The 12,999-nt window shown below is 38.7% G+C and overlaps 1 protein-coding gene across 1 annotated transcript in view; it reads left to right on the top strand.

Annotated features, from left to right (window-relative positions):
• Nucleotides 1-12,999, top strand: part of DGKQ (diacylglycerol kinase theta) — an 87,867-nt gene that overhangs the window by 54,403 nt on the left and 20,465 nt on the right. The window contains exons 11-15 of the mRNA XM_079330878.1: nt 2,257-2,311; nt 3,459-3,520; nt 3,763-3,913; nt 4,769-4,807; nt 6,437-6,552. Coding sequence (XP_079187004.1) covers nt 2,257-2,311; nt 3,459-3,520; nt 3,763-3,913; nt 4,769-4,807; nt 6,437-6,552 — 423 coding nt within the window. The remainder of the gene's footprint in view (nt 1-2,256; nt 2,312-3,458; nt 3,521-3,762; nt 3,914-4,768; nt 4,808-6,436; nt 6,553-12,999) is intronic.

Consider the following 12,999-nt stretch of genomic DNA (forward strand, 5'->3'; position numbering starts at 1 on the left):
TGCCCACCTTAAGGAAGCTGCTGACCACAATGAAGTCACCCCTCAGCCTCCTCTTCTTCAGGTGAACAAACCAAGTGACCTCAGAGAGGTCCTTTCCAATCTTGGCCTTGAGACTTTTCATCATCTTGGTCACTGTGCTCTGGACACATTCAGTTGGGTTGATATCCATTTTATTCTGTGTCACCCATTTCTGCCCCCAGCACTGGAGGTGAGGCTGCCCCAGCTCAGAGCAGAGCAGGACAATCCGCTCCCTTGCCCAGCTGTGATGCTGTGCCTGATACACCCCAGGACAGAGTTGGCCCTCTTGGCTGCCAGGACACTGCTGGCTCATGTTGCCATTCAAGTTGCCATTTATACAATCTACAAGATCTTTTTCCACAGAAACGCTCTCCAGCTCTTATCCCCCAGTTTGTATTTTTAAGCAGGGTTACCCCATCCCAGGTTGAGAATCTGGTGGTAGCTCTTGTTAAAAATTTCATATGGTTGGTGATTGCACAGGTCTCCAGCACATCCACATCTCCCCATAAAAGTTCCCTCTCTCTGAGGATATCCACTCTTCCTCTGAGCTTAGTATTATCAGGAAACTCACAGTGCATTTAATTTCCTAATCCAAAAAATTTATAAAAACATAAATGGGCACTGCAGAAATTTTCTTCCTGTGGTGGCAAGCAGCATCTCTATAGCCCCCAAGGGCTGCAAGGAAGGGCTCAAGGTTAAAACAGCACCCATGTTCTTAACTGTCTATGTTGCTCCCCACATCTCTGGAAAATTCTAGACACCTCTTGTAATCTTGTAGATGCACATGCTTTCCTTGGACAATGATCTCTCTTCTATCTGCCTGTCCTTCTTGGGGTTAGTGCCAAAACAGCATGACTTTCAGGAAGCACATGAGAGTAGACTTTGCTAGCATGCCAAGCCATTGGCAGGCCCAGCCTCTCCAGTGTTGAGGCACAAAGCTGTCGTGTGCCCACTTCAGTCAGCACCTGGGGCTTGTGAGCACACCAGAAAATCAGCAAAGTTCCACTGTGCTCCAGGGTACAGCCATGCTCACAGAGGGGACGGTGTGGTTATTTACAGGGTCCACAGGCACATCCATGTGACTAGCTCTCTGCAGTAAATGATAATCGTACACCTGTCTAGGTGTATCCAGCTGTGTAAACCATGCAGCTTGTTTTGGCTACAGGATACTTCCAGGATTTTTTTTCAGTCAGTTTCCTCAAGTGCTGTGGACCTTTTAACAAAAATAGGAACAGCCATGTCCGAAGTTTTGTCTCATCTGAAAAAAACAACTGTCAAACAGTAGAGTTGAAAACTCCATTGGGGGAAGATCTTCGTATCTCTGCATTTGGGCAGCCAGTTATATACTGTAAAATACTTGTAATAATTGTAATATACTGTAAAATTCTTTGGCTTAATTGCAATTTCTCCAGTAGGGATAATTTTTTAATGTTCAACCTTGTTTCTCTGTATAAACATGTACATACAGGAAATCTCTTTTTATTATCCAGAATTTGCTTGTACTCCATGTAGTTACTCTCATCAAGTATCAGGCAAAGCACAGGTAGGCAGTTATGGCTCTTAACACCCCTGTTCATGACACATAAAACAAGATCATTTGTTTCTTGGGTCTCAAGGCCAAAATTTAAGACTCTTCCTCATTCCTGAGTGCCATATGTTTGCAGGGTTTCAGTCATTGTTGTAAATGGTTCAGGTCCTGGCTCTTCTGATCCAGCTGCAAGGCACTTGAGTGGTCCCTGGCAGTAGTTTGGAGAAGAGATTGTGACCCACATGTGAAGTGGGTTTTGTGCCATCAATGCCTGGAGTGTCCCAGGAGATGGGGAATGGTCAGTCTGCTTTTGCCAAGCTCGTTCCTGGGCCATCTTCTCCAAGAGCAGTCCTGCATGCTGTCTCTGGAAGAAAATACCCCAGATGAGCTGCTCATTGCTGAAGCAGGAATGGGATTAACTGTGATGTATATAGGGGTCCCTTCACAAAGTGGCTGTGAGAGTGCCAGTGTTTTTAGGAGCATGGGAATGTGATGCCATGAGTGTGTAAAATGAAGATTATTCCTGTCTTGGAAATAGTAGGTTAGAGGAAGAACATCATGATTGATTTAAAAATATTTAATTTTTAAAGGATGCTTAATTTTCCATGCTCTGTTATACACTGTGTACAGGATATAATTCACAATAATGTAAACATCTGTCAAAATTTAGTTGGTCAGAAGCTGCATTTACATGTTGTATCTTTTGGCAGACGGAGTGCCTCCAGAATTTCAAATTGGTGGAAGTGCTTATGGGCAGTAAGCAAGGTAAGTGAAGGACCAAAATTGGCCAAAGACATGGGAATGGAATGGAAATGGGAATTTTCCTCATTTTAATAGTCACAGTTCATTTTCTACTATAAAAACTAGGAAACTTCATGAAAATGTTGAAATACTTAATCAGAAGTGATGCTGATTCTTTTCAGTCCTGTGTGTCCTGTGGGAATAAGGTTCCCCTTCATTATTACATAAAAACTCATTTGTGGTTTCTGGTGGGTATTGACACTTTTGTCGTGTTTTGGGGAGCTATGTTTAATTGACACAATTTTCTTAATTGCAGTTATTTATTAATAACGTTAATATTTATTAAAGATTCATTCTAAAGTTTAAATGTCTTCCACTGTCTTCTTTCCTGCTGACACAGCCCCTGAAAAAGAGTAAGTTTATCCTAGGGCAGTCCCAAGTAATATGTTTGTGTGTCAGGAAGAACAGAAATCTGCAGTCCTAGCATTGCTCAAGTGTTTTCTGATCCTATTGGAGTTGGGCTGTGTTCTCCAAGTTGACATCCTTCTGTGCTTCAGTATTTGTAAGGTTTCATGGGCAAATAAATGAAGACATTGAAGTAGTCTAATGCTCTGACCACAGCTGAATAAATACCTTTATCATTCAAATACTGTCTCAATGCTTTGCTTCATTTGCAAGCTTTATTGGGAAGCTGTTTTATATGGTTATTGTGGCTTTGTGGATGTCATAACATTGGTTGGTTTCTGGTGCTCTGTTTTAAAGCATTGTTTGCAACCTGAATTCACTGGAAGTTGTTGGAATTGTTTTAATATTTTGATAAACCACAGAAGTTGGTTATTATTGTACTTGTTAGGAAATATAAAGTCTGCTGTCAAACTGTTAGATTATTATCAAAGTAGTGCTTGTCTTTTGAGTGGGTTCAGGCTGTTTCTGCCTTTTTTTTAGAGGAGGATGGCATTTAAGAACTGTGGAAAAGGCTGGCCTGTTCTAAGCACCTGTGTGTTTTTGCTGTTGGAGAAGTAGTGCAGGTCTACATGGTCCTTTATGAGAAAATTAGTTGTAAGCAGAGCTGTACTTTCCCCCTAATTTTTCTTCTTATTGTTTTTGTGTAATTGAGTCTGATAATAATTTCCATGCTCTCTAACATGATTGATGTTCTTGCCCCCTCCAGTTCAGCGCATGGTCTTGGATAATCAGGAACTGATCCTTAACAGACTCAAGGACATAAGAAAGGTAAATCTGAATAAGAAACAATTTTTTTTTTAACAAGTACAGAGTCCTGTTTCTTACAGAAAAAGTAAGTTGCCCCCTAAGAGGCTCAAGGGTAGAGGAGCTAAGTGCTTGAACTGAAGTTTCTTTCTGTTTCTGATATTCTCTAGGCCTAGAGGACATGATTGCTAAGGGCAGAACTATTTTGAATTTTGCTTCACAATAACATTTTGCCAAATGTCATTTATTTTCCTTTTTTTTGGTAGACTTCAATACGTCAGATGAATCAAACAAGATTTTACATTGTGGAAAACAGTAAATCCGTTGTACAAGTAAATTTATTTGTTAGTGGCCTTCCACTTCAACTATCCCCTGAAGAATACACAAATATTCTCAAGGAAGAATTAGCTATCAAAAGTAAGTAAACAGGTATATTTTCAGGCATATTTTACAGAACAAAATAGTAGCATCAACAAAGAACAAAGTAGTAGCATCAATTGCTCATTTTTCTTACAACTTTAACTTTTTTCTGACTTGATTTTAAAAAATCATTCTGTCTTTACTCTCACGTGAGCTTTTTAAATCTCTTTAACATGCTCACAGTTGCAGGAGAGATGTGACAGCTCATTATTTACAGAATAATTATTATGTTACTCTAGTTATATGTGACTACACTTTTTTTTTTAATGTGTGTGTTTGTGTGAAAAACCATCACTTTTTAGAAGAATTACGCATAACTTAAATCATGTGCAAAATATCCCTTGCTTTTTTTAACCTCTAACACTTTTTATCTGGGCTGTTGTCCATGTTAGTCATGAGCTCTGTGCCCCATCATGGGGAAGTATGAGCAGTGTGTGCACACACATATGGACAAACACTCAGGGAAAAAAATTTAGTTGTCTTTTTCAAAGAAGTGTAATTGAATTTTCATAGTACTCCTTCAACCAATACTTTGTATAAACAGTGTCAGGAATGTGTCATGCTTTTTGTTGCAGGAAACAAAGCGTTTTTCCCAATCTTTTATGTCACTTCAAGAGGAATTAAACTTGAAATGCCAGAAAGAATTCTTAGTCACCTTTTATGAAAATCAATTTAGCTTTTCTTACTTGCAAAGTAAACATGAGAAGGAAAGTGTTAGCTGGAGGATCTCCCTGTATTTGTATAACTTTTAATATTTATTTATATTATATTTATGTAACTTTTTAAAATACTTTAAATATTTACTCTAAATGTACCCAAGGTTTTATGTGTTTATGTTTTTACCCTTTGCAGCAAATGTAGTATCTGTGAGTCATGTTTATCAAGCACAAGGTAAGCATTAAAATTCTTAGTCTTGCAAACAATGTCTATGTTCAAAACTGAAGCCTAATACTAGAGGCTGAAAGCTCAGAGTATGTTAGTCTTACTGCATAAGAAAAAGCCCTTCAGGTAAAATGTACCACATTGTATTTATGAAAAGCAGTGGATTAGTGTTACCTTACTAAAATTGTTAAAAGGTTGGCTTCATGCCTTGTGTACCAGAAGGCAGTAATATTTCATCATAGAAATGAGTTTTAAAGCTGCAGTTCAATTGAATAATCTAACACCACAGGACTGTTAAAAATCCTTCAATTGTACTATCTTTGGCTTTGAGACTACTAAAATTTGGTACTGCTTTCAGACTTACTGGGACTGTTTCATAGTCACTGTTTCCTAGCAGGGTTAAGAGCTAGCGTTCAATGCTGAAAGTTGAAGAAAATATATGTATTCATCCTTTGAGTTGTTTCTTTGCTTTTGCTGTATGAATTTTGTTTCAGCAAGGTTGGAGAAGCCATGAGGCTTCTGACAGCTGGAGCAGCAGTGGCTCTGGGCAGCTTTAGTGCAGTGGTCAGGTGGAGATCTGCTTTGGTAAAAATGTGAAGTGTGGAATTTTCTCTTCTGTATGTTTAGGTGTCTATAGTTGAGATGTTTCACGTCCTTTGGCAGACTTAACTTCCATGTCTGCTCAATGGCTCTTTCCACAGCATGGTTTTGAAGTCTGATGGGTGTGCTTCCTTTGTGCTATTTGCAGTCTTCACATGACTAATTGATACTGATTGATTTTCATCTTTTCAGGAAAAGCTGTAAAGCTTTCAGATATACCTTCTCCTTTCCATACTTGGTTTTGTGTAAAGTTGGTGTTGTGGTATTTGTCCCGTGTCACAGCACCATTAAACCAAATTTGCATGCATATGTTTTTCAGATGTTTCTGCTTTTATGTGATTTTTATTGTCACTTCCTTCTTGTGCTTGTATTTTTGTGTTTCTCATAATTTCCTAACTCTCCCTTTTTGTTGCAGCCAGGTTATATTACCAGCCTATATCTCATATACTTTCCATTATGCATTTTTGTCTTATCCTATTTTCCTCCTCACCAAATATTTTACTTTACACTAACTTGTCAGTGTTGATTTTGTCTCTTTTGTCTTGCCTTCTTCCCTAACTTCTCCATTCTAGTACCTAAGCCAACATAAAGTTCTAAACTTTGTTATTAGCCCAAATATTTACTTGCAGTAATTCTTACTGAGATATTGTTAATGAACAGAACTAATGGATTTTTAATAATTGGATACAAAATGAAATTTGATACCTTGTCACTTGTAGATGATAACAGAATGTTAGTCATGATGAAGAGTATGCAAATCGACCCTAACCCTGAAGCTCAAAGGAAATCTTTAAATATGCATTAGTTCTGTGCTGCAGTTGTTGCCTTCAAGTTGCTTTCCTTTAACAAAAATCTGATGTGTCTTTGAGGGTAGGAAGGAAGGTTTAAAAACAGAGTAACAATTCAACTGATAACAAACAACTGCAGAAAAAGTTTTGCTGAATAATGTCCTCAGTAAACTGAGTACTTTTGCTATAATATGACATCTATTTTATAATAATAGAAAATATAAAGAGTAGTTCTGATGCCTCTTTACAGGTGCTGTTGTACTCCAAATTTCATGTTTTTCTGAAGCTGAAAGAATATATATGCTAGTTAAAGATACTGTTGTCAATGACAAACCTCTGAATGCTGTGGTGCTTCCTGCAGTTATGGTAAGAGACAGGTTTGAATTTTAAAAATGTCTTTAAAAGAAAAAAATAACTGCCTTAAAACTCTTTCTGCTAGAACTAAAGGAAAATATGTTTTACTTAAGGAGGCCATACTGTAAGTAATGTGACCAAAAAAAATACTTCAGAGTCTATGTTTCATGTATATGATATATTCAGCGAGTTAAATAATTTGTCCTGTTATTGTTCAATTGTCAATCTACGGCTGCCTAACTGCAATTATAAAGGGGGGAAAACAATTATTTTCTCTTTGTTTCTTTCAATGATAAAAGTGTTAAGTGGGGTTTCAGCTGCAGCTGGTATGTCTTAAAATGCTTACAAGACTTTGTTATGGGAGGTAAATGTTTCCTCACTAACTGTGAGGTAAAATGTTTCTGCTTGTTTTCACAGTGACATTATCTTCATTTTCCTCATTCTGTAGCTGAGGGCAGTTCGACCGTGTTTGCCCCTTGAGGATTTCAGAAGAGCATAGTCTTCTGAAAGTCTTAGTGCAAGAGTCCTTTCACAAATTCAGTCTTGATTCTGATTTATTCTTGCTATTACTAATCACTTTCATGTGGATGTTTGTTTATAATAGGTTTCATGTTAATAAAGTAGAGTCAACGTTAGAAGAGGAAAATTATTAACTAAGTGGTATTTTTAACCAGGATTTTGTAGGTTATGTCCAAAAAGGAGTGTTGCTGTAGTTACTTACACAACACCTCAGGAGAATCTTGCAATTACTATCTTTCTGGAACTGCATTATGGCAAGTGAAATGAGAGTCTTGGTTTGGCTTCTTGGAATGTCACAGAAGGTCAAGAAAATTGTGTTATTAGTGGGAATTACGAAACAACTTTATATAGGAGGGTATCAAGTTCAATGGCCATAGCTGCTTACTCGTGTAGCTGCTTTCACTGTTTAAAAATGAATCCTACACTTGTCAAGGCTTTCTGAAGACAAAATGATGGTTTTTATATGAATAGATACTAGAGGTAGAGCTCACATGCAACTGGCAAAATCTAAAGTTACACCCTCTCCTGAAAAACTGAGTGCATTGTTCTTATGTGTGCATAGGAATTACATTTTTTGAAGTCCTTAGAAATCAAGACCTATTTGTCCAAACTAGGTTTCAGAGCGCCCATTATAAGAAACAGAAAGCAGTATGAACTTTTGGATTGTTTTTGGTGTTTTTCAGGCAAATGCTTATGAGCCTATATTTGGTGTCTGCAGGGTGAAGTTGAATATACTCCATTCTGTTGATTACACTTGTCTGTTTTTCTGACACTGGATATACTTGAAAAGAACTTCCTGATGCCAGGAAAATGTGGATATTGCTGCCCCTTATCTGATGAAAGATATTTTCTAGAAATTCCAGTTTAGGGGACTGCTAGGGATTTATTTCTAATATGTAAGCAGGAGAGAGGGGCTGTACAGGGGGACAAACACTGTGTTACCATTTCAGCATGTGTGGCTTATATTTGGTCAGCTCACTGGAAGATGCCAACAGTTAATTTAAATGGTACTTCAACTGTTGTTTTTTGTATGGTTGTCCACCCAGCTTATGGCATTCACTGATTATCCAGGGTAGACTAATGTTTAATTATTGTCTTTTCTTTGGGTAGCAGTTGGACTAGATGACCTCCTGCAGTGCTTTCCAACCCGGGATATCTTTTTAGCCCATGATAATATTAGTCTTTGTTTATGTGTGTGATGATTTAAATACAGTACCAGGAAATACACAGGAACTGACACAATACTAAATTTACACTGTTTGACATTTCTTTTGTGAGTGAAATAGAAAGAAATTGGGAATGAAGGCCTAGTGATTTTTCCAAATTTCCAATTAAATTAAAGAAAAACCCAATCAACAAAAAAACAACAAACCAAAATAGCCCTTCTTAAAAATCGGTAAAAGCACAGAAGGATTGGTAGTTAGCAGGTTGCTAGTCGTATTTATGAGGTGAAATTTGCTTACTCTGTGTCTGATATGTCTTCTGAGGAGTTTATAGTCTGGCATGCTCAGATCTACCTAAAGCAATTCACTCTGTTACCATTACTGAGAAGTGTGAGTGCAGAATCAGTTTGCATAAGCTGCTTATTAGAAAGTCAAGAAGTTAGTGTTGTCAGATATGTTGGTCTGTTCTGCTGTTTGAGGCCTTTAGAAATTAAATCAAACACTTTTTCATTTCACAATATTCGAATAAATGAAAGTACTCTCTTCAATAGAGTGTGAAAAAAAAAAGGTGCAGTATTTTATAAAGCTGTTTAGCTGCTGTGTATAAGGAATTGCAGGGACAGTTTGGTTTCACTTTTTCATATCAATTCAAGGTGAAAGACATAGCAGGACTAAATCTTTCCATTCAGAATTAATTTAACAGAACTTGTTTTGCAGCACTGGCAAGCAAGGAAATCAGCAGAAAGTTGTATGAGGGCAATGCCAGTGCAGGTTTTTGTGGCTTTATCACTAATGCCTTTTACTAGTGGAGTGCCCTCTAATATATTAATATATATGATGATTGTGTTTAGATTCATTAAGAGTAGCAGAAAAATATATAGAAGGTTCCCAAATAGATGAAACTTTCCATTTCATTAATTTTCCTAAATCCTCACACAAATATTTTACATCTTGGAAGCATTGTAGTTAAATGTTTTAGCCAAAACATGAGTGATTACTTTTCACCCTTTGAAAGGGTTGTCACCTGTTTCATCCTTTGCTGGAGAGGTTTGCAAGCATTGGAATGGACTGCCTCAGGAAGGGGTGGGGTCACCAATCCCTGGAGGTGTTCAAGAAGTGACTGGACATGGCACTTAGTGCTGTGGTCTAGTCCTCAATGTGGTATTCAGTCAAAGGTTGGAATCAATGATGCTACCAGTATTTTTCCAATTTTTGTGATTCTGCGATTCTTCCACTTCTGCAATTAGTCAAAAAATAAAGAAAAGGCTTGGAGGTTGACCCAGCTGCTGCTCCAGTGGTGTTGTGACACCTTGCACGTAATTTCTCATCAGGTAATGAGTTGTTTCCAGCCAGAGCAGAGAAAATTTTGTGCTTGGGCATTCTGAGTCCTTGCACATGGAAGATTCTGCTGGCAGATATTTGCAAATGTTGAATTCTACTTCTCAGAGATATCTGCAGTTTCTGAAGACAGCCCACCACCCAGGAAGATGTGCTGTGGTTGTCACACTGGTGGGCAGGTGGCACAGAACGCCTTGTTCTGGTTTGTTGTGAGATGTGATTACACAGTACAGTCAATGGAAAGGGGATTAGCGTGGATAATAAACGTCTTGCCCCAGTTTAAAGCCGTGCTGTGCTGCTCCTGACAAATTAAGCAATTCACAGTGACTGTCAGAGTGTCTAAATCACACAGCCTGCTTCAGCTGTCTCTAAGGAAGGAGCAATAAATTCCTTCCTGAATGCCAGCCAACACAAAACCCTTCTGAGATTTCACTCCTCAAGCACAGCACTGAAGCCAGGGCTAAAGGGGGAAGGGAGTCCTCGGGCTGTGAGTCACATACTCTCTTCTGCCCAGTAACAAACTCACTTGCCTATTCCCAGTGGGGCTTTATTAAGGAACTTTTAAAAACTGTGCAGCGTGAGGGTGCTACCTTTGTGGCTGTCTGTAATTGTAACAGAATGTGTCCTTGAGAAAACACAGCAGCAGCTCTGGTCTACTGTACAAAATGTCAAGAGTTTTTAATCATTACAAAAAAATAATTGTTTTCTTAAAAGCTGGCCTTTATCTGGAGGTTTAGCACTGTTTCTTACTCCTTTAAGCTTAATGAAGAGTTGTGATGGGAAGCAAGTTCACTGTAAGGACAAGTGCTTTCTGGAAGATTTGTTTTTATTCTGAATAGCTGTATCTAAATGCATATAGTTAGGAATTTACATTGGAAGATACCTTAACAAAGGTGGGTTTGGCTAGTAGGACTGTTCAGTTTACACAACATACAGATTTTTTTATTAGCTCCAGGCATTAGCTGTAGCTGTTTGTGAATCATTCACAAATGAAGTGGCATTCAGGGCATTTAGGTAAATTCATATATTTAACTGGTTTGGGGTTTTTAGGTACAGTAGTGACACTTGACAAGAAATATAGATGGCAATTTACAGCAGAAACTGTAAATATGTATTTGCAAGAATTTATGTTACTTGAGTAAGATCTCATACAATTCTACAAAACACAGCTGTGCTTTTGAATGCCTTAGAGTGTACCATGTTTCAGAAATAGTTGTGATTTTCTTAAGTTGTTTTTGAATTATTTCAGTTGCTTGGTTTTAAACCCAGTACATTAGAACGTGCCTGTAAAAGCAAGTAATATAAAACATGTGTTCAGCATGTCACTTCTAAATGTCCCAAACCAGTATTTTTAGAAACTGATTTCCTGAAGAAGAGAAGATAATCAAATGTTACATTCAAATAAGGTACTTGTTCAACTTCAGGGTTGGGCTGGTTTCTTTGCTCTTATTCTTTTCTGAAAAGGTTTTTGTTTACTTTGAGCTGTAGAACTTCATATTTTTTTTCTTTTTATTTTCCTGTTAACCCCCTTTTTTTTTAATCCCCACAAGTTTTCAGACATTATACCAAGCCTGAGGTTTCAAGTTGCCAGTATTGTTCAGAAAATGGAAGTGGCTGGAAATTAAATTCAGGTATTTAAAAGCTCTGAAGAGGAAGAAATGGGAAGTGAACAGGGGAGAGGGTAGGGCAGAGTAAAAGCTGGACAAAGAGTGCTGGAAGGGAACAGTGTGCTCTGTTACCCCATGGGACATGATGTTTCCTTTCAGAGCTGCTCTGCCTTCTGTTGCTTGTGGAATTTAACCCCATAAGCACCACAGACTGGGCAGAGTGGCTGGAAAGCATCCCAGCACAAAAGGACCTGGGGTTGCTGGTCAACACTGGCTGAACATGAACTGGGAGTGTGCCCATTTGGCCACAAAGGCCAATGGTGTCCTGGCCTGCATCAGCAGGACCAGGGCAGGGATTGTCCCCCTGTGCTTGGCACTGGGAAGGCCACACCGTGAGTACTGTGTCCAGTTCTGTGCCCCTCACTACAGCAAGGACACTGGGGTGCTGGGGCATGTCCAGAGAAGGGAACAAGGATCATGAAAGGACTGGAAAACATCTTATTACAGACTGGGGTAGCTGGGGTTGTTTAGTCTCCAGAAGAGGAGGTTTGGGGGCCCCATCACTGTAGTGATGTGGGTGGTGAGTCAGTCTTTCTTGCCATGAAAAAGGAAATGGCCTTAATTTGAGATATGGGAGATTCAGATTAAATATTAGGAAAAAAATATCACTGTCAGAGTGGTCAGGCATTGGAAAAGATTGCCCAGGGAGGTTACTATTCCTGCAGGTGTTTTAGGGGCATCTGGTGCTGGTGATGAGGCTGAGGGGTTTAGGCATTACAGTGGCAGTGCTGGGTGGATGGCTGGACCTGATCCTAAAGTTGTCTTCCAACTTTGATGATAATCAAAGAGCTATTCTAAATGGGATATGACAGATGATGATGCAGGAACTAATGGAGTAACAAGATTGCCTTCACTTCTGAAAACACCAGAGCTCTGTTTACTGTTCTATTAATGCTTGCAATGGCTCAAAGGGTTGAAATCCACTTGTATCTTTGGGATGTATGGATCCTTGAGCTGTTCACTTATTACTCAAGGAATCCTTTTGTGACAGTGGCTTGTATTAGTTCCATGGACTTCCTTTGCTGCCTACAAATACCTTTTCCATGTGTTTAACAGAAATGAAAATATTACTTTTGTTATGTATGGGGCATGCTTTGAGTAATTACTTCCTGCTTTCCAATGAGGCCCAAATGTAAGGCAACAGGTGTTTGGACTTCAGCTGTCAGTTTAGTATGAAGGTGGTTCCTTTGGAGAGAGCTGTGTGCACACATTTTAGTCTCATTATTATCAACCTACTTGTTTTGTATGCAGTGGACCCTTTCCAGTGAAATTAAACATTGAAGTTCTTTTGGCTGTTTGTCCCTCAAAACAGCCCTTGTTTGGTTTATTTATTTTTCAAGAAAACAGATATAATTTTAAACTGAATGTCTCATAGAATCTGAAGGATGAGTAAAGAAGGGGCAGTGTGTGCCTGCTTCAGCAGTCTTTATACCTGCTTAGTGTTCTTCTTCTCAATGTGTTTTCTCTTTATCAAGAGACAAGTCACATTGGATGGCAGAAAGCATTTCTCATGCAGGCAGTGTTAGAGGAGAAGAATTTTTATGTGTTTGTCAGCATCTTGACACATCTGGCAGGGTGTGACTTGCAGAGGATTAGCGCCCAGCTCTTCTAAGAACAGAAAATTAGAGGAAATCTCTCAAGTACTGTGAAGATCCAAACAATCATCTGTGTGTAGAGTGCCTAAATCAGCTCACAGGTCTGGGGTATCTCAATGTCAGACTCCATTTTGCATCCCCACAAATACAACTCCTTAATCTGAGCCAATTTCTCTG

Source organism: Erithacus rubecula, assembly GCF_903797595.1.
Source record: "Erithacus rubecula genome assembly, contig: SUPER_Z_unloc_1, whole genome shotgun sequence".
Classification (NCBI taxonomy): Eukaryota; Metazoa; Chordata; class Aves; order Passeriformes; family Muscicapidae; genus Erithacus; species Erithacus rubecula.